Here is a 23,204-nt window from a genome sequence, read left to right on the forward strand (position 1 = left end):
GGGCTAGTGGCCATGTCCAACCCAGGAGGGTATCCTAAATACTCCAAGCTGCCCTCAACACACACACAATACACAACAGTGAGTTCATCAGAGACCCCGAATAACAAAGAGTTTGACTGCAACAACAAGCCCTGTCTAGATCTGGGGCCATGGGGGGATCTGATGCAAGCAGCCGTCTGCTGCTGATGCACTAGTCCTTATTTCACTGAATAATTCACTGCAGTCATGACAGTAGTGAAAGGGGTTTTCCCTGTTGCCATGGCAATGATGAGTCAATATGTAGGTGAACCTCTACCATTTGTCTATGATGCTACACCAAGATGAAGAATGATGGAGTCAGGATGAGGGACAGGTGACTGCCAGTAACATAATCTAAGTGTTGGTAAACATCTATCAGTTGTAGTTTATGATGAGGAGCAGAGTGAGTGAGTGAGTGTGTATGGTTTTATCCCGCTTTTAGCAAATTCCAGCAATATCATGGCAGGGGACATCAGAAATGGGCTTCACACATTGTACCCATGTCGGGAATCGAACCCGGGTCTGCGGCATGACGAGCAAACGCTTTAACCCCTTGGCTCCCCAACCGCCCCTGAGGAGCAGAGAACCATCACATTCACTCCACTCATTATAACATGTTGTGAACTCAAGCAGGGGTTTTATCCATTTACTTCACACCTGAATCACAGTAACCTTCAAAATTATGGACCTACAAATCACTGTGAGATGTATCCATATATTCCTAGACTAACAATTTGTACAAAACTATTTACCAAAATGGTCCAAATAGTGCCAGAACAGTGCTTTATTTCAGACTGAGGCAATCTAGACTTGCAAAATCATTCTAGACTTGAATTGAATTCATGTTTTAATTATTCCCTAGGGTCTGGGATACAGTTTGATATATCCCATACAAACAGAGTCTTCGAAACTAACGGGTTCCTGCCTGGGTCCTTGTGGTTTTGGCAACAGCATTTGAAATTAAGAATTCTGTAAAATTATCAATGTTAACAACAGAACTTCAAGATTTTCATCCACAATTTGAAACAGCGATATTTCGAAAATCTAATTCTGACGTTTGTGAATATGGTCACTAATATTTTTAAGACAAAAATATTTGAATCATAACAGTGATAACTATGACCTCCTTATTAGGTCAAATGCCTTGATTTTTCCAGTTTAATGCCTAAAAATGAGAACATTTACCACAGTTCCTGCAATACTAGTAGCTGCCTTAAATGCTAAAAAAAATGACAAATGGGGTTGCTTAAAACCATACACAGAGGCGGCACTCAGCAATATTCCAGCTATATGACAGCGGTCTGTAAATAATCGAGTCTGGGCCAGACCATCCAGTGATTGACAACATGAGCATTGATCCACGCAATTGAGATCGATGACATGCATCAACATAGTCAGCGAGGTCAGACAAGTGGACTAGCATGAATTCCAAAGACTGACTTGGTTGAGTGCCGATTATTCTCCACATGTATTCTTTTATACTACAGGCACTTAACCATGAAACACAACAGACAATACACCTGTAATGTGGACCACACTTCTTACACTGTTCAGACACATCTCATGCAACAAAAGACAGTCAATAAATAATGTCTTCCAAAATCATAACAATGAATGAACAACCAACATTCAAATAACTCACTGCATTAACTAATGGTGTTCATTCCTGGACTCTAAACGAAGACATGTGAAAAAGAATCACTTCAGTTCATACCTTAATATACATCACTTATTAATAACATGTTACAAAACTTGGAACCAATAGTGCTAACACCATGGAGATTTCAGAGCATCCCTGCTTCATCAAAGATTATCAAAGTCACCTACAACCTTAACAATTCATCATTGGTGGCAAGTACCAAACTGATGCTAAAAAACATTGATTGATGGCCTGATTATGAAGATACGGAATGCAGTATTCAATATTAAGGGCCCATCTTTGAGATTTACTCCAACAGTATTTGAATCCAGGAACCCTCAATCTTTAATTTCCAACACTAAATTATGACAAGGACACCGAAAGTGCCATGCTTAATTTGGAACACTGAAAACGTGATGCAGCTATTTTATCAGGCTCTCAGAACATCTGACCCTCAAACAATTCTTCCAACCAGCAACAGTTCACAGCAAATCAGTAGTGGATATCACATTTAATTCCAAAGGCTGTACTTCCTTCATAGAACAATGATTGTGAAGCCTACAGCCACAAAACCTTTCATTCTGGCACGTTAACGAACCATTTAATTCCTCCGGCCACAATGAGTAACCATTCCACCACTATTGATCATAGGACATGTAGAAGGGTGGTCACCATCAAGGTCTCATGTCATCACATTATCAGGCAATGCTCAGGAAACATTTTTTGGTTCACTCAAAAGCAAAAGTAACTGTCATCATATAAAATTAACTATGAACACAACAAACCACTTGTCAAGACCGACCAGTGTAGTTTGATGTTGTTTTAATTTGTATTGGGAAAAAAAGCAAGTCACATCTCAAGTTTATTTCACTTTCAACTGCTGTAAATCTCTACTGGGGAGGAAAAATAGCCCAACAATCCGCCAAAACTTTCACCAAAAAAATTGTGAGAAAGAGTTTCAATCTAAGTTTTCAATGTTAAAAAGTTGAATTTGAATAATAAAATCATTAGAAAATGTACAGAGTTTATCTTCAGCCAAGCCAAACAATGTTAAACACCAGGGCCCACTTGCACAAAGCGATCTTAGCTCTAAGACTATTGAAAGCCTATGTTAAAGTATGGGAGTAACCATCATCTTAGCGCCAAGATCGCTTTCTGCAAGTGGGCCAAGGGTACACATGCACAAAGCAGTCTTAGCGCTACAATGATCGTAACTCCCATACTCTAACATAGACTGACGATAGTCATAACGCTAAGATCGTTTCGTGCCAGTGGACCCAAAAGTCTTCAAACAAGATGAGTGGAGCCTTGAGCCATTTGCTTCAAAACATTCACTATACATGTATATACAAGAGCATGATACACAGTCACATTTACCTTTCAGCATCTACAGATGAGTGAGTGAGTGAGTGAGTGAGTGAGTGAGTGAGTGAGTTTGGTTTTATGCCGCTTTTAGCAATATTCCAGCAATATCAAGGCTGGGGACGCCAGAAATGGGCTTCACACATTGTACCCATGTCGGGATTCGAACCCGGGTCTTCAGCGTGACGAGCGAACGCTTTAACCACTAGGCTATCCGACCGCCCCCATCTACAGATGAACACACGTTATGCCCTGACATCTTTTCATAATATCAAAGGCAAACAGTAGCGAATGTTATTTTCATAGTATTGGGAGGATTCTATTTCAAACAATGGACAACTTGATATATAATGGATTGAATCACTGTAAGTTCAAGTATATGTAGGCAACAGGCCAGGGATTCTCTCAATAGGCCTCTTACAGTTAGGAATAGGGGTGACTATTGGTCTGGAAATCACTATTGCGATAATTATTGATATTGAAAGAAACTATTGCGATAACTGTTGATATTGCAAGCATCTATTGCGATAAATATCGATGGTTTTCAGTGTATCATTTTAGATGGATTTTATTTGGTATACTGACTTTAAGTGCTTACCCATAGCAATATATCAATATTTTGATTTATCACAACACCCTAGTTAGGAACGTGCTGATAATAATTATTCTGTTACTAAATATTCTGTTTAGATGATTTATCATGTGGAGAAAGTAATTGATTTATCTGAACAGGACTTTGAAAAAGTATATTGATAAATTTTAATGGAACTGGAATACTAACAATAGCCACATCTGTAGCATAATCATTACTTCTAGTGTGTTCGAGTTCAGGAGCTAGTGCTTTTAAATATCTCTTTGAATACTATTTTAGTTATATCACAGAGTGTCAACTTACTGTGGCAGAAAGGGCAAAGTAAGCAGGTCTTATATATATACAGTCTAGCAAAGGTTTCAAACCCAGAAGCATAATCAGGGCTCTGTTTCATAAAGCTATGAGCGTTATAAGTCTAGCGTAGGTGTTACGATAGTTGTGGGGGCCCAGGTTTCTGGTACACCTAAGAGTGAGTGAGTGACTTTTTATTTTACGCTGCTTTTAGCAATATTCCAGCAACATCACGGCGGGGGACACCAGAAATGGGCTTCACACATTGTACCCATGTGGGGAATCAAACCCGGGGCTATGGCAGGACGAGCTACTGCTTCAACCACTACTAAGGCTACCTGACCTCCCCTACACCTAAGGGATGTAACTCAGAGAAGTGTGGGGACAGACAACTTACCACATAGCCCTTTGATATAAATAACATTGTGAAGATTTTGGTTTGGTTTGTTGTTTAACGCCGCACTCAGCAATATTCCAGCTATATGACGGCGGTCTGTAAATAATCGAGTCTGGACCAGACAATCCAGTGATTTATATCATGAGCATCGATCCACGCAATTGGGATCAATGACATGTATCAACCAAGTCAGTGAGTCTGACCACCCGATCCCGTTAGTCGCCTTTAACGAAAAGCATAGTCACCTTTTACGGCAAGCATGGGTTGCTGAAGGCCCACATTGTGACCAATATACTTTGATACATAATATAATGTATCAACCCTGTTGGAAAAATGTAACATAGGCACAGGTTTTTTGTCTTGTGTGACACTTTTTGGAAGACAATGAGTGAGTGCATGTTGATTTATGCCACAGTCAGTATGTTACAGCATTCTAGTAATAAGTAAGCATGCGCCAGGCAGATACTACCCCCTTTGACTTCTCACTGTTTGGCTCTTGTGGCCCGTGAAGTGAGTGAGTGAGTGAGTTGGGTTTAATGCCGCTTTTAACATTATTCCAGTTATATCACGGCGTGGCAGCTTAATGTGGGAGGAAAGCCCGAAGTGATGCAGGTCTAAGACGTTTACCACTTTGGTGAAACCCACGAGCACGGGTATGGTGCTGACAAACCTAGAAACATAATTGGGGCGAACCGGGATTCGATCCCACAATCATAGGTTTCTGGCGTGCCCAAGGGACGAAACTCTGCACAGTGAATCGAGGCGCCTTAGACGACTGGGCCACCCATGCCCCCGGCCCGTGAAGATCAGGGGTTATAAGAATAGGTCTTCAGCAACCCATGCTTGCCATAAAAGACGACTAGGCTTGTCATAAGGGGCAAAAAAACGGATCAGGTAATCAGGATCGCTGATGTGGTTGATGCATGTCATCGTATCCCAATGGATCCATGCTCATGCTGTCAATCTCTGGATTGTCTGTTCCAGACTCGATTATTTATAGACCACCGTCATGTAGCTGGAATATTGCTGAGTGTGGCGTTAAACAATAAATAAACAAAAACAAACAAACTTTGGCTCTTGCAAACCAATACTTAGGATTTGTGCAGGAATGGAGTATTATCACTGCAGCCAGAAATATAACAGTCGTATCGTGGCAGCCTGTAAATAATCAACAAAACAAGCTTGGATCTTGACACTCTTCCCCCAAATCTCTTCCGTCATGATGCATTCTCAATGTTCAAAAATCCATCTATACAGCCCTCTCATGATCTTTCAAAACTGATGATTGATCGTCAATCTAGTACCAATGCAATGATTGATTATAAGTGGCCAGAATTGATTGTGGAGAAAATGCTGTTTGGTATAATTTTATATCAAAATGTTCCACCATTTCTTTGATCTGTTAATAACTACACATTCACCAACAAGGCAATTTCTATCATTCCTGGAAAAACATTATTAAAACGTCATGGCGTAACGGTAAAATCAGGTTCTGGAGTTCCTTGAAAATCCTGAAAAAAATTTAGCATTTGAATCCTAATAGAAGACCTGCTGGAACAAACCAATTTAATCAATGATAAAGATCCCAACCGTTTCTCGGCACTAGCAAGTCATACCTCTGTCACAAACACATCAAAGCATAAGCAGGAATGGAAACATATCTTGTTTCAAGTGTGCTCAAAGGGCATTCATATTTACTAAAGTGTGCCAACTAAAGTTATAATTTTGATCCATCATTCAACTCAGTGAATGTCATTTTACCAAGAATAGGTACCGTATTTGACGTAATAAGCACCCTGCTCTAATAAGCGCCCACGACAGTATTTACTAATGTATTGGCTCGTGAACAATCCCAATTAGCACCCTTTCCGATTGATCAATGTACACAATACTTATTTATTCGCGTATAATATGCACTCGTGGTGTTATATGCACCCTTCATTATGGGCAATTAAATTCTGGAAAATATATCTCTCGTATATAAACATTTCAGGCTGTCGGCATAAACCACGAAATTAATCTTTCAGCTCTGTTTTTTTTCGACAAAGTTATATTCTAATAAGAGTCCCCTATTTCTAAATTTGAGAGCGCCCTGGGCGCTTATTACGTCGAATACGGTAATATGCATTTGTAACTGTGAAAGTTTGCCACCTTCCTTTTCACTGAGATTGATTATTAACTACCTTTTTTCATTTCTGAAAACCCAAATTTATTATATGAATCATACTGTACAAATAAGCATATTTACATGTTTATCATTTTGGCATGTTTGGCAATTAATTTTATCTGTGGCTTCATGTAACAAACGTTGTCACAGATCTTGTTTATCAAAAGAACTTCTAAGTGTGCCATTCGGGTACAAATAGCTTATTTTAACCATGCCATTACGAGCGGTGGGTAAAAGAAAATCCAATTTACCAGGAATGGGCTTAACACATGGTACCCATATGGGGAATCGAACCTCCACCTTCGACATGGTGATTGGATGCTTTACCCACTAGGCTATCCCACCGCCCATCCCACCGCCCATCATCATTAAGACTCACCTCTACTCAAAACATTAACATGACAAGGCGCCTGAAAGGAAGAATGATAATTGACCTATCCAGAATGCCCCGACTACAATCGCATACCCACAGAAACATGTTGAAACAACACTATCAAGTCCTCGGGATATCATAACCATTAGTCATTATGGCTCGCGGTAGATGACTTATAACGGCTAATTTCTACTTTGTGAATGACAAGATTTGACCTGATCAAGTCAGCAATACCTCACAGGCCAAGACATCAACAAAGATGCTTTATTACTTGATAGCACGTGTATTCCACCGTGGCTATTATACTGCTACTTTGTCATTGATTAGTGTGATTCATGGATACAGGTCAATCTTTGAAAGAATCAATACATAATTCCTTTTTTCTATGTAACCAATTGCTGGCATGAGTGATTGAAACAAGGAATTCTAATTACAGCTGATGTGTATAATGGCTATATCTTTGTCTCCTGGATATCCAGTGTATGGATAACAATCTTAGACTCTAGATAAGTTTCAGGATAAGAAACAGCAACAAAAAACAACATTTACCACACTAGAAAAATTAAGATCACAAGATATCTTTTCTTGTCTAATGAGAGGTGACGAGATGAGACACAAATATTATTCAAAGGCGAACATTTCATTTATGCATACTACTGAAAAGAAGTTAAATAATACCAGATTTTTTCATATGACTATAGTCAATCTGTCATGACACTATATGTTCCTACCACTCATCTCGAGTCTTCTGTATTTGAAAAAATATAAAAAAGAAGAAACGACAAGAAATACATTGCACAAATGCAGCGTTAGAAATTGGCACTAGTCCTGTAGTCCTTGCCAAACTGCTCAATAATAAAGGTATGATAAGGACTAGTAGACATGGTAGAAATTTGCCATTTTTTAAAGGTTTTACTATATGTTATCATATAAGAACTAGTGAGTAAAAAATTGAGTTTCTATGGCTGAAATGAAGGAAACAAATCCAGATTGCTCAAGGCTAGACACCAAGGTGGGCTGCTAGCCTCTTGGACAGTTGTTGGCTGGCCACAATGAAAGTGAGTCACCAAGTGACACAAATTGAAACTGGCACCGATGGATCCATGATGGCCTTATATGTGGCTGAAAAATATTGATAAAAAAGCCTCCAAAAAGCACATAGCCCAGTGAGTGAGTGAGTGAGTGAGTGAGTGAGTGAGTGAGTGAGTGAGTGAGTGAGTGAGTGAGTGAGTGAGTGAGTGAGTGAGTGAGTCTGAAAAGTTAAATCACAACGATGAAATCCACAACCACAGGAATGGTCCTACAAATCATAGAAACATAGTCAGGGGAACTGGAATTCAAACCCATGATTCCAGGTTCCTGGCATGCCTAAGGGATGCAACTCTCCACAGTTAATTGCTTGGATGACAGTAAATTAGTACCTCAATCTACAAACTCCATAACTCTATATTTAACAGAATGTTATATGCTTGTATTTAAGACCGTATTCATTGACTGAACCACTCTAATGTGGTATCATTCTTTGATTTAGGGGTGGTCGGGTAGCCTAGTGGTTAAAGCGTTCGCTCGTCACGCCAAAGACCCAGGTTCGATTCCCGACATGGGTACAATGTGTGAAGCCCATTTCTGGTGTCCCCCGCTGTGATATTGCTGGAATATTACTAAAAGCAGCGTAAAACCATACTCACTCACTCACCATTCTTTGATTGGACCACTGCTAATTAAGCAACCATGTAACATATTCGTGTGAGGGACCAGCTGATCATTCACCAGTGTTCCAAAATAAACATGAAAGTCAAGGGTCCTTGTTATAAGCCTAATGTTAAAACTTGAAGGTTCGATTTTAGGAAGACCTCAATGACCCCGACTGATTTCAAAAAACTGATTAAGCAATGAATAATCTGTCTACACCAGACTGTTTCAATACCAGAGTTTACACTAACATTAATCCTGAAATACCTAATCCCTTGAGAATATTAAACATGTGTAAATGTCCATGAGGCTCTCTATTGAAATGCACTGTTCCACACCACTGGTTCCAAACAGTTCACATATAAAGCATACCATGACTTAGCTAGTCCTTGGGTATATCAAGCTGTTATGTCACCTGACACAAATACCTCCAACAAAACTAACTAATACAAACAATTATTCTTTTGAATGTGCAAACATAATGCCATTTGGGTGTGGTGAAATAGCATATTCTGGTCCAAGTTGATGTCAGTTTAGACATGTAAAAAAGGTCTCTTTTATTCTTTAGAAGTTCTTTTTATAAGGAATAGGCATGGATGTAAAAACAAACTTAAACAATACACTGAACTTGAAAGGCATTGAGTGAATGAGTGAGTTGGGTTTTAACAGTATTCCAGTCACATCACGGCGTGTCAGCTTAATGTGGGAGGAAAGCCTGAAGTTATGCAGGTCTCAGACGTTTACCACTTCGGTGAAACCCACAAGCATGGGTATGGTGCTGACAAACCTAGAAACATAATCGGGGCGAACCGGGATTCGAACCCACAATCATAGGTTTCTGGCGTGCCCAAGGGACGCAACTTTGCACAGCGAATCTCGGCGCCTTAGACGACTGGGCCACCCGTGCCCCTGAAAGGCATTGAGAAGTGATACACATAAGGAAGAGAATTTATGGATGTCAGCTTCTTTATTATCAGAAACACAACGTTTCGGAGTATATATGTTTACTCCTTCATACTCCGAAACATTGTGTTCCTCATAATACAGACGTTAACATCTATAAATTTGCTTCCTTATATACACTGAACATTATTTATCTTAATTGGTTGAAAAAAAATATGAAAAAGTTGAAAACTAAATTAATCTGAAAAGCACCTGTTTTGTTCCACAGTATTCAAAATAATGTGTTCATCACAGAAAAAAAAATGCTTATAAAGGTTTATATTGCACGTCTGACAAGACAACTAAGTCAACATGACAACATATTCAGATAGAGTCTTAAAGAACAAAATAAATCTAAAATATCTTGCTTTTTGGTGTTTTTTTCAACTAACCATGCTAACAAGCATCATTTTTTTTACAAAAGTCAGTTAATCAATAAGACCAAAATGCCTGGCCTTACAATCATGATATAATATTCATATACAAATATACCTACAAACTTCTCAGTTACATGTGGTCCTGTACGTCCATGCTGAAAGCACTAAGCTGCTTATCAGAATATACCTGCCTCTAGCCTATTAAACAACTGTTTCCTTTTCCTGACAAAAAGTTTCATGAGTGATAAATTTAGCATCAACTGTGTACCGTAGAGGTTATAATCTTTCATGGTTAACAGCTAGGAAGTGAAGAAAAATGGTTCAGAATTGACAAAACAAAATGCAAAAAGACTTTTTTCAAAAGGAACTATTCACAATGATTATTCTTTCAGTGCGAAACTCTCAAGATGCTCAAACAGGAAGAATTCCGGCCTTGAGATTAAATGTGGAGTGGTGAAAAAAAACAAAAAAACTTCATTTGTCCCCGGGCAAGATATCTATCAAAGTCTACTCATCCTGGCCTGAGGGCCACTGGGAGTTCCGATAACCACAGGACACTTCAGCTTGTGTAATGCATTTCATGGGCATCTGGGTTACCGTATTGGACGTAATAAGCGCCCAGGGCACTCTCAAAATTAGAATATTATTTTGGTGAAAAAAAAGTTGAGTTGAAAGATATATTTCGTGGTTTATGCTGACAGCCTGAAATGTTGATGTACGACATATATTTTTCCGGAATTTAATTGCCCATAATTAAGTGTGCATATAACGAGTGCGTTTTATACGCAAATAAATAAGTCTTGTGTACATTAATCAATCGGAAGAGGTGCTAATTGGGATTGTTCACTAGCCAATATATTAGCAAATATCGCCGTGGGCGTTTATTAGACTAGGGCGCTTATTACGTCGAATACGGTAAACCTTGGCCTTGATGTGGAGGTTAGGGTTGTAGTGATACACTTTGTCACAATAAAGTACATATCTCAATAGGAGGGTCGTGATACGAAACACAATACCAGCGGTTTTAGTCCACTGGTGCTCATAGTGGTAACATATCGCAAAACCCTTAAAAATGGCAAATTTCTACTAGTCCTAGTCTGTCTTACAGACCCTGATACAAATATATCAAATACAGCCCATGCGAGTCTACAATGTTTGGCAAGTCTAGATTACAGTCTGGAAATGAAGAGAGTCTGGGCTACTTTTTATTATATTTTTATTAAGATAATTTAACAATTGGGTTTTTTCTGTAAGAGATGTTCATTTCAGAGACTAGATGTTAGTCTATACTAGTCCTTATGATACCTTAACTATTGAGCAGTGGGACTGGTGCCAATTTCTAATGCTGAATATGACACATTCATCATCAAAGGCAATGAACAGAATTATCAAACACACCTTGCAGTGTTCCAAACTACAGGGGGCGGTCGGGTAGCCTAGTGGTTCAAGCGTTTGCTCGCCACGCCGAAAACGCGGGTTCGATTCCCAACATGGGTACATTGTGTGAAGCCCATTTCTGGTGTCCCCCGCCGTCATATTGCTGGAATATTGCTAAAAGCGGCATAAAAACATAATCGCTAATCGCTCCCAACAAGGGGGGCTCCTGGAATCTTTGAGATTTGTTCTCATAGTATTTGAATCTTTGGACTCTTTAGTCTTTCACATTTTTAACAATAAGGATATGACACCTTGACTTTCATACTTATAGAAACACGGCCCTGTACGTCTGAATTAATTAATCTGGATGTGCCTTCAGACCTCATTGTACATGCCGGTAGAAAGGAATATTTTACAAGGAATTTCCATAGTTTTACATGACAATTACCTTATATATACCTGTATTGATCTGTATCAATGCAGAACCTCACAGTACGATACTCGTGTCACAGACAGGACATGATAGAGTATGGCAATACATTAAACATTCGGTGAATGGTTACACTCCTACTGGAGGTTACAAATGCTTTTGTTATCACATATCAGTACAAATCAGATCACATGTACACTGTTCAACAACTTGTACACCTGGAATAGATCATTTTTTAATGACAGGACACAGTACATACTAATTACTCGGAGTACAGTAGTACTATTCATACGTCATACGCATAGCAATCTTCATGAACTCCAGGTGAAAACAGCACTGTCGTGAGATGAACACACAATTGTTGTTTTGCTTGCGCAGGAGGTTCAAATATCATAGAAGGCTTTAACGATCCCTTTAATTTCCAACACGGTATGTGTATCATAAGTATTTGTACTGTAGTAATGGTTAATGTCAAAGATAAAGAAATCCTATTATAGCTAACACTTTAGCAAAGTTTGCAATTCTTGCTATGAAACAAATGTGATGTAAACAACTAGGACTACTGTAAAGAGCAGCATGGAGCCTCTCTCTCTCTCTCTCTCTCTCTCTCTCTCTCTCTCTCTCTCTCTCTCTCTCTCTCTCAATGATATTTAACCATACTTGACAAGAAATGAGTACATATGCCTTCAGCTCAATTTTTACCAAAGTCCTAATACTCATACAGGTGTATTGAACACACTGTAGACAAGGTGTAACAAAACCTTGCATTACCAGTTTCCTCAAAAATAAATGGTACTAAACATGCCAAAGTTATTCACGACAGAACATATAGGTGTGTTCAATATTAGATGAATTACCGAATTCAATGTAATAAGCGAGGACGCTCTCAAAATTAGAAAGAGGGGGCTCTTATTAGAATATTATTTTGGTGAAAAGAGTTAAAGACAAATTTTGTGGTTTATGCTGACAGCCTGAAATATTTATGCACGACAGATTTATTTTTCCAGAATTAAATTGCCCATAATTAAGGGTGCATATAACACCCGAGTGTGTATTATACACGAATGAATAAGTCTTGTGTACATTGATCAATTGGAAAGAGTGCTAATTGGGATTGTTCACTTGCCGATATATTAGCAAATATTGCTGTGGGCGCTTATTAGAGCGAGGCGCTTATTACGTCGAATACAGTAAACATAATCAGTAGATGCTGCTGAACTGTGGCACACGTGCACAGTGACAACACTCTTTCTACTTCCTACATGGACCTCAAACACCTTTTGGGCCAGGGTATAATTCAGACTCAGGAACTATACAGGAACTATATATGCTGTTTCATCTTAAAGTGAGTGAGTTGGGTTAAACGCTGCTTTTAACAGTATTCCAGTTATATCACGGCGTGTCAGCTTAATGTGGGAGGAAAGCCCGAAGTGATGCAGGTCTAAGACGTTTACCACTTTGGTGAAACCCACGAGCACGGGTATGGTGCTGAAAAACCTAGAAACATAATCGGGACGAACCGTTTCATCTTAAATGTGATAGAGATGCATTCTCAAATTTGTTGAGTTTTTCACATCACGGTGACACATATGCCCTCCTAACACGCCTAAATTCCAAAACCCACAAACAACCTTTCCAATCTTACAATAACAGGAACATATCTATTCCGCAAAGTAGGCATCTCATTTCAAGAAGCAGGCATGACACCATTTTGTTTCTATTTTGCCCTTATAGAAAATATACCACACCAAAATAAATATAATCCAATACTATAGAAACACCACAAGAGAAGGTGTATCAAGAACACTCTGTGATCAAAGTGATGCAAAAACCATTCGGTGTGACGTCTGACTGTTGATAAATGTGCAGCAAGTTTAGTATACAGATATATATATACTCCAGTTATATGCCAGTTTATAGATAAAATCATTCTAAAAGATATTCTCAAGTCTCTTAATATCCATTTAGTTCAGGCCCTGAAAAGGTAATGGGTAAGACTGCTTGTGCTTAAAAGGGATGAGAATTGAAATGAAGGCGACTGCTTTAGAAGGATTAGGGTATCCATAGGAGTCGTACCCGACACAATGTCCAGTACATCCCGGCAGTCTGTGAACAACAAAGTCTTGATCTGGTAAACTAGTGGTTGACAGCATGAGCAACACTCCACATCATCAGGGTGAAATGACAAACAAGCAGCCATCACATAATTATTGTAACAACCCCATTCTCGTAACTCATCTGTTGCCACAAGGGTGGGTTTCTATTCTACCGTGGATTCTCCACAGTAGCATCATTTCTAGAGCAAATGATGACATGAAAAGCTCATATCCCTCGCCCGTGATATTGTGCCGATTATCAAGTGATCATGCCACTACTAAACTGTGTATAAACTTGAAGTAATGTCTTACCTATAAGTGATACAATGACCAGTACAATCATCCTGACTAGACTGGTCTCTTCCTTTGCTGAAACATCAATGTAAATATATCATTAATAGTTGTAAACAACCAGAATAATAATAACAATAAAAATGATGATGATGATGATGATGATGATGATGATGATATAATGATAAATTTAGCTAGTGCTGTACTTCAAGAAAAGAAAAGAACCATAATTTTGTTAGAAATTGGAATTTTCCTAAAAGTCCTTATTTTTGTAATTTAGGTGTATTTCAATATTTCATTCAATGCAAAAATTCAAAACTAAATATTAAAAGCTCTTCTGGTTTGTTGGTCCTGTTATCAGTGAGATGCAAGTCACCACTGCAAAGCAGTAACATTATTTATCATAATAATAACATAACTTCGAAAATTCTTAATTCCAATCAGGGAATTTTTTACTGACATTAGCTTCGGGCTTTGGGCCAAATACTGACCTCAGAGAAGATCTATATAATTCCCTGTTACCCTAAATAACCTTCTCATTACAAAATGATGGAGTCCTCGTGAATTCTATGTTAACATGAGTAAAACTGTCCATACTCCCTGTAGCATAACAGCTCCACACTGATAAGAAATATAGACGTGGAATGTGCTGCTCACAATATTCTAAACTCAGACTGCAACTGTTAACTGCATCCAAAAATACTTCAAGACATTTTCAGGCTCAATTTCAAAACAACAAATATATTCCTTGTTCTTGAGTGTACAGCCCAAGGGTGGATAACTCTAAACACACCGCAATGGTGCACATGACCAGTGAACCAGAACTCACAGGTATAATGTATGCCACAATGAAGACTGGATTGACTTTTTTTAATTCTTGTAATTGAAATGAATCCTGTCTCCATTGAAAAAATCTCATTACAATCAGATCTTAGTTCTCGCTACCGCAAAACAAAGATCTGAGGACATCCCATTACGGGTCACACCCTTGCACAAACTTTGACCGACCAATGGAATGACAAATCAGAAGGCAGCTTTCTACGGAACAAATTTCAAATTGGTGACTACGCTTCGAAACATATTTTGACAAATTCTCGATTACAAATTTAAAACCTAAACAAAAATACATTCTAGAATGGCTAATAAATGGTCTAGATTGTGAGGATTCAGTCGTTAAACCTGTAACAATCGTTCGGAATACCCCATGTTAAAGTTTTCGAGATTGCATTCACTTAATCTTGTAAGCGACGCACTGATTGGTCGGATGAAAGGTCGTTCTGATGTGAGTGACCCCTAATGGGATGTCCTCAGATCTTTGTTTATCTGTAGCGAGAACTAAGGTCTGATTTAAATGACATTGTTATTGATACAACAGCTTCTAATTTACACTTAAAGACACAGTAGACCCGTGAAGATCTGGGTTAGAATAGGTCTTCAGCAATCCATGTTTGTTGTAAGAGGCAACTAATGGGGTAGGGTGGTCAGACTCTCTGACTTGGTTGATGCATGTCATCATATCCCAATTGCATGGATCGATGCTCACTGGGTTGTCTGGTTGTCTTATTGAGTATTATTTACAGACCACCGTCATATAGCTGGAATATTGCTGAGTGAGAGGTTAAACAATAATCAAACAAAGATACAGTAAACCATATGTGTAGAGAAAAAGCTTGTATGAGCAATTTAGCATCTATCTTAACTGCCCACTCAATACTGAGTCTATCCATGTAACAGAACCTGTATTTCTGGTGTTCTGCTGGGTTCTCAAGAACCACTGATTCTGTCATTACCTTTAGCCTGCTGAATTTCTAGCACAGGTTTTAGCCATGCTTTGGTTTTGGTTTGGTTTGTTGTTTAACGCCGCACTCAGCAATGTTCCAGCTATATGACGGCGGTCTGTAAATAATCGAGTCTGGACCAGACAATCCAGTGATTGATATCATGAGCATCGATCCACGCAATTGGGATTGATGACATGCATCAACCAAGTCAGCGAGCCTGACCACCTAATCCTGTTAGTCGCCTTTTACGACAAGCATAGTCGCCTTTTCAGCAAGCATGGGTTGCTGAAGACCTATTCTACCCAGGAATCTTCATGGGTCTGTTAGCCATGCATCTGGATGTATTTCACATAAGGACTGTAAAGAGTGTGGGTGATTTCAAACATTTGAGGCTTCCCTAAACATGGGACAAATGAACCAATACCTCGCACATGAATTCCTGATAGAATAATATATATTATGTCCAATTAACCTGATAATTTCCAATATACAGAGGTTAAGACCAATGCAAACAGAACATTCGTAAATCATCTTGAATTAGAAAGAATTAATTGAACTATGTGACTGAATGTGAAAATGTGTTTCATATGGCTTCCAACAGTAGCATAGCGAGAAAACAGTAATGAGTGGTGCATTTGTGCTCAATCGCTTTGTCTTTTTGGACAATAAAATATGTTCTATATTAACAGTAGCACTGACAGTTTAAGGATGTCCCTACATAAACACATCACAGCAGGAACCACCAACAGATGCCAGAACCACCACCTATTTCAAATACTGATCATTTCATTAAATGTTTTACATTTGTGTATGGCTCAATCATGTCAAATTTGTACAAGAAATTGGTTTTCACTTTGAAATACGGACCAGTTTTAGAAATTAAGATCTATTTGGGATTTGAGCTATAGTATCATATTTGGGGTTCCTGAAAACTGTATCGTTTAAGTTCTAAGTTTAAGGACCTGCTGACTTCCATCTGTAAATTTGAGCATGTATGAATTATGATGCTTTTGAAATTCACGAGACGATGACAATACTTTCATGTCAGTTAAGCTGTTTATACCTTAATTATACTTAAAATGCAGAAATGTAACACCACAATACGTATGTATCCACATCAAACCTGGGTAGGCACCGTTGGTCATATCTAACTAGTCCATAGATCATTTTGGACCAGTAGATTATGTACATAACATTATGTAACATACCTAGATTTGGGGAGAAAACAACTAGTCTGTCTACATTTTCACTAGACTCAGTCTCATGGACCATCAGCCTTGTCTATCCCTGTCAAACATGTAACAGCCAAACACAGTAACAATTCATGAATCAGATTGTCTACACAATACACCATTTATCAAATATCCACAGACCACAGGTATTTCACTCAGTTTTAGAAAGCTCAACATACTCAAAATAAATAAAAATCAGAAATTTCCAACAAGGTTGAAAGGCATGGACAAATACCAGACGGTTGAAAGAGATTTTGAGAAGACATGAATTTATCTAGATTCTAAATAAAGTGGGATATTCCTCTTCCTTTTGCTAAAAATCAGATCATGCTATTTGAGATATTTTGACTTTGTTCTACATTTAACTGCAGACTTGGGGCTAAATATTTGCCTTTGCAAAGGTCCATATAAATCCCTGAAACACTGTTTGCTATCACTACCAGTAATTTCAATACCTTAAGTGCTGTCTTCAGCTAGCATTCTGTCCATATAAACTGTGTGATGTCGACTGTATCACCACAGAGATCACAGACAACCGTGTAGACTCAATACTGGATACACTGGTTGCGTAATGTGTATTACCCAATTAACAAAAACTGGCAGGTGATTGGCATGCTGCACAGCTGTAAATTGCAAACAGTTCTGATCAATTACTTTTTACAATCATTGCCATGTCGGCTATTATCAAACTACAAACAAAATCTTCAATGTAACTTAATGCCCATGCATAGTAAACAAAACTGTATGCGTAATGTCAGAAATTGAGAGCGATCATAAAGGTTTTCTGAAATAGCCTGTATATGCCAAATATATGTAGATGCTACCTGTATATATCCTTCTTTTTGTATTGTCGGTATGAGTCGGTAGGTATAAATCTAAGTAATGTACTACACAATTTCATTTTGTATGTGTGACTTCGTGTTTACACTGACAGCGATACAACAATCAACTATAACACAGAATAAATAGTTTATCAAAATTAGAGGTGACATGAGCGTATGTATGCTCAACCTGCTCTACAGGAACAGCTTTTGTTCCTTGGTACAACAAACAGATTCAAATAATACCATCATTAGATAAGGTGTCTTACTAACAACCTCAGTCAGTCAAAGGTGACAGCACATCATAATACATTTACATCAAATACTGGACAACAAAATGGCGGACACGATAAAGGCGACGGAAGAGATATTTAAAGTTGTTCATGAAATTTTATGGTCTGGTTCAAATTAGCAATAACTGGTTCCCTTATTAAACAGTATCAGTATCACACACAATAAATAGTGTTTAAAGGGAATATAGTAAATATTGTACATCATGTTTGTTTCATTGACTTTGAACTAAGTTTTTTTCTCAACAAATATATTTTAAAAAGCACACCTCTATCTATTTTCTGACCACCCACATTGCTTACCACTGCAAATACAGTACATTTCAAAGACTAGGATTCAAATACTAATTGACATGATTGAACCAAACATATCACATACCTCTGAACATGTGGAGAGTAATACATATTGCAGTTGTTGTATGGATGGTATTATCATATTGCCTCAGAAATATTATAAAAAATGAAAAAGAGACGACTGTACAGTTACAAATATTAGGTATTTCCTTGAACGTGGAACAAATCCTGTTTGAAATTACAATCATATTATTATTAAGAGAAGGCTGTATTCTAATATTTATCACATGTTATGATATTGGAATAAATAATAATAGTAGATATATATAGATATTTAGCTAGGATTCATCTTGTTCATGGTACACTTTCTAAAAACATCTTCAAACTATAAATGTTTTAGTGTTTCCAACATGCATCATGACATGTTAGGAACATATCTTTTGTTTCAGAAACTATGTTCAGTGTTTGAACTTGACATGAAGTCCCATTTCCATTGCATAAATATGAAGTGCATGCCTTCATACATACATGTGCTCAAAAACATTTGAGCGAAATAAACAAAGATATGACAGACACATGTCAGTTGTCAGTTGCATGTCAAGCCATCTGTTATACATTTCGGCTTCAATTCGACCCAAATCTAACGTGAATATTTCATCAAAATGGATTGCATATGCACGATGTAACGAAAAACCAGAAATACACTGCCCAGACAGAACTACTGCAATTGAAATACTGCACGATCTTCAAAATACATAGCTGACATTCACCGATAAAAATGATTATGTGAACGAAGAGAGCCCCAATTTACCGTTACCATTGAAAAATTCTGACCCCGATTACGTTTCAATCGTGGATTCGTTTTAACACATGGATTATGAAAGATTTTAGTTTCAAGGTGTGTACTCACAAGAGGGATATTATCAGTATTTCTTCAATAATTACATCACTATCGTGTTATCAATTTCATTCACATATATTCGTCCGGATCCGCCATCTTCCTTAGCTTCTACACTTCCGGTCACGTGAGCACCCGGTGCCCTTTGTCAATGCTCTCATTCCCATGGACGGATATAATGTTATAAATGTTCAAGCGATGAAAGAAAATATACTTGTCAATATAGATACGATTATCCTGTAACTTTATTCCGTTCATTATCGGATTGTGTAGCGAAAGTTGATCCGTAGGGTCTAGCTATTTAGCGTGTAAACTGTATATTCAAACACAGATCAACTGAAAATAGATCAAAGTATATACTTTTTATTTTAGATTTATCACGTATGTTGTTTCGTGAAACAAAAAAGATTTAAAAAACACTGTGCTTTTCGGAACTTTCCCATTACCAATATCTCTATATTTCAACGAAACCTTAAGAAGATCATGTATAGACACTTACTAATTAATACAAAGTGATAAAAATATTTGGCCATTTCAATATAAATCCGCATTTGTGCAAAGACGACGTCTGTGCAAGTGTGGTATAATATAATGTAATATAATATGATATAACGAATCTTGAGACACATACCACATCATATATATACAGATATTCATGAAAATATGCCTATACAGATTAAAATGTAGATTCAATCGCTTGATTAAAATAGATTACATAATGTTTTTTTATAAGTTAAGTTTTGCGCGTTAGTGAGTCACTCATTTCAAAATATATATGCTCTTAACTGCGCTGCATTTGCTTCCCCAACGATATTTCAAAATTAATTTCTGAATTGATTTAGATCAGTTGATATAAATATTTACACACACACGCACGCACAAACACAGACGTGTGATTTGAGACGGGTCATTCGTACCGGTCACTAATGCTGTTAAATTTTACAGAATATTCCTGCACAGTTGTGTCAACATGAACAAAGGCGGTTTCGATACAAAACGAATATTATCGGAGCACTGAAAACTTGCTCAATCGCGAAGCATCAAATTAATGTTGCACTAGTGGAAGGGAGGTAATTGTAATTGATAGTGCGCGAAGCGTATTAAAATATAAATCTGCCCCGACTGGACGAATTCTAACGCGTTCCCGGTGTCGCAAACCTAAGTTCGAAACAAGAACCTGTCGTGTTATTTGGTAGAAATTAATTATCAGATTAACTCATTCCTATAAAGAAAAAAACAACACGATGACCGATTCGGCAGTCTACCCCAAACTGCATCTGACACAATATAATTGCACAATTTAGGTGAAGTGAGAGGTTTTCAAGAAAGGCGTGGGGCAACTTTCCAATGATTATACTGGCTTAACGACCGTACGGATGTTATGGCAAGCGCGATTATGTGATGATAATGTAACGTTTCAGAAATATAAAATGAATATCATGTCCTGAATGAATTATGTCCATGTTACAAAAACAGCAGGGACAAATTGATCGCCCAGTATTATCTTGTAGAACCATACTTTCATAAATTTATCAATATTCTATCAAGGGAGATGAGAATGAAATTCGAGCGCACACTGATCCATTTACCGAGGTAATAAGGTACATGGGCGGATACACAGGGGGGGGGGGGGGGGGGCTTTTTGTTTCGAAAAAATCTTTATTTCTGTATAAATTACCACCAAAGACAATGAATAGATCTTAGTTGTGCACCCCACCTTTTCAAAAAAAGCTGTATCCGCCTCTGAGGTAGTGTTTTGAGCATGCTTTAGATGTGGATTTTGAGGTTATTTTAGATACGCAATAAGTCCAGTTTCCACCCTTGCCGAACTAGGCTGGAATTCCTGGGCTCAATCGTAGCGCCACCAGTGGCTATTACCAGTTATGACCCCTTCTATGCCTCTCCTATGGACCAATCAGATCCCAACTCTCGTATCACTTGCATTTGCTTCAAACAAAATGGCGGCGCCTAGTCAGGACGATCTGATCGATAATCAAGATCTATATTGTGATAAAACTAGGGTTACATCGCGAAGTGCATCAAATCACGTGATCGCCTTGATTAAAAATATGAACAGATATAGAGGTTATCACGCGAGTGTGTTTGGGGATGGTAAATATCCTGCATTAGGAATAAACATTGTATTTAGCGAGCCTTGGCGAGCTAAATACATAGTGTTTATTCCTAATACAGGATATTTACCATCCCTTAACACACAAGCGTGATAACCTCTTTATCATATAATGTAATTCTTTAATTCTGTGCTTCAAAATCGCTTTCCCTCTCTCACAAACATTACCGAAACATTGCGAGTTTTCCTGGAATGCGCGCATTAATATTTAGTCCGTTACACGGTTAGTGATGTGTCAGTCGGACAGTGACAGTAGCCAATATAGTTCCAACTAAAAACTGTTTCTTATACAGTGGCGAATCAACTTATACGCAAAACAACAGTTGTTTTTAATTGCCTTTTGCGGCAATCCATCGGTCTGTCCGCTAGAGTAACTGCCATTTGTCAAAGGGAAGCTACTCTAACCCTAGTCTATGAGACGTCACGGCCACGGTCAGACGTTGTTGACAGTCGGTCTGTCCTGTCATTACGTTAAGAAGTATAGTCAGATGTACACTCAGCGACAAAACGAAACAAGGTAACAATTCAAACATATTTCGGCCCAATCCAACTATTTTAATATGTGGAGAAGGTTTTAAGCCGCAGAGGTCTACAGGCACAGATATGGCTACTGATCCCGCTTGGCTAGGCCTCGTGCCCTCGCAAAATTGTTTCAAAATTTATATCTCCAAAGTTGCCAAAACTTATAAAATGCCTTAGCTACGTCACGGTTAGACACTGATTCTCAGTATATTAGAATGTTCTTTTGATAATGATAGCAATTATCCCTGTAGTTTATCCAGATTCCCGATGGTTAATTCTGACTCGATCGCCGAATGATGAGGGCGACGCCATGTTTGTTTATAAACAGTGAAAGTAGTCCTACTTGACCTTTGATATTTGCATTTCTATCCGCATATGACCCCATCGGATATCGTTTTTATCCGTTGGCTTTATCCTGCCGAGAAACCTACCCATTATATGAAAATTAGAAAATATCTGCTGACAGCGAATTTGCGGTGCAAATGCTTTGTAAATCCTGCAATCGACCGGATTTCGATTTCGTTGCGCGAATTTGATTGGACTATGCATAGACTCGTTAGTCCAGCCAAAATGTAACTCCATAATACCAACCTAGTTCGGCAAGGGTGGAAACTGGACTTTTATAGTCAGTTAACCCCCCTGCCTCGGGAAGATGTTAGTAGTATGATGCCGCTTTTAATGCATATTGACGTCAGAGAAAAAGCCACACCTCAAATTTACTTTCCCCTTCAAACTGTTATAATTTTTTAATTTGAAGTTTACACGATATACGGCTTTTCAATTGGACGAGAGGTCGGTCGCCTGACCCCGATATTGACGTTCATAAGTGAATGAATGACACAATTTGACGTTCATACGTTTTTCACGAGACCGTGTTCTTGAAAAGACGTAAACACTGACGGACTACTTCCGCATTCCTGGGGAAACTCCTGGGAATTCCCTTGCACGAATACACACAGAAGCGTTCTGTTTTCTGATCATTTAGACCCTTTAATCTTGAATTCAGCATTTTAGTATACATTGAGAAACGTCAGAGAGTTTGACTGCATGATCGTTCACGAATATCCTCGCTATGACCCATACTAGTGAACAAAACAAAAAAATGCACATCCAAAGTATCGTAGTATCGACTCGATCCGTGTCTAGGCTGACAGTGACAGTCTACAGCAATCTATGAGTTTACCTTAGAGT

The 23,204-nt window shown here is 38.2% G+C and overlaps 1 protein-coding gene across 5 annotated transcripts in view; it reads right to left on the minus strand.

The window, feature by feature from the left end:
• LOC124144274 (tyrosine-protein phosphatase 99A-like) overlaps positions 1 to 19,482 on the minus strand; it is a 101,744-nt gene extending 82,262 nt beyond the window's left edge. For all 5 annotated transcript variants that reach the window (XM_048396798.1, XM_048396797.1, XM_048396795.1 and 2 more), the window contains exons 1-2: positions 19,373 to 19,482; positions 14,066 to 14,122 (exon numbers count right to left, since the gene is read on the minus strand). In XM_048396798.1, the coding sequence (XP_048252755.1) occupies positions 14,066 to 14,096 (31 nt within the window). In that variant the 5' untranslated portion in view covers positions 14,097 to 14,122; positions 19,373 to 19,482. The remainder of the gene's footprint in view (positions 1 to 14,065; positions 14,123 to 19,372) is intronic.
• Between the last annotated feature and the right edge of the window lie 3,722 nt (positions 19,483 to 23,204).

The sequence above is a fragment of the Haliotis rufescens genome, unplaced genomic scaffold (genome assembly GCF_023055435.1).
Source record: "Haliotis rufescens isolate VD_foot unplaced genomic scaffold, xgHalRufe1.0.p SCAF_16, whole genome shotgun sequence".
Lineage (NCBI taxonomy): Eukaryota > Metazoa > Mollusca > Gastropoda > Lepetellida > Haliotidae > Haliotis > Haliotis rufescens.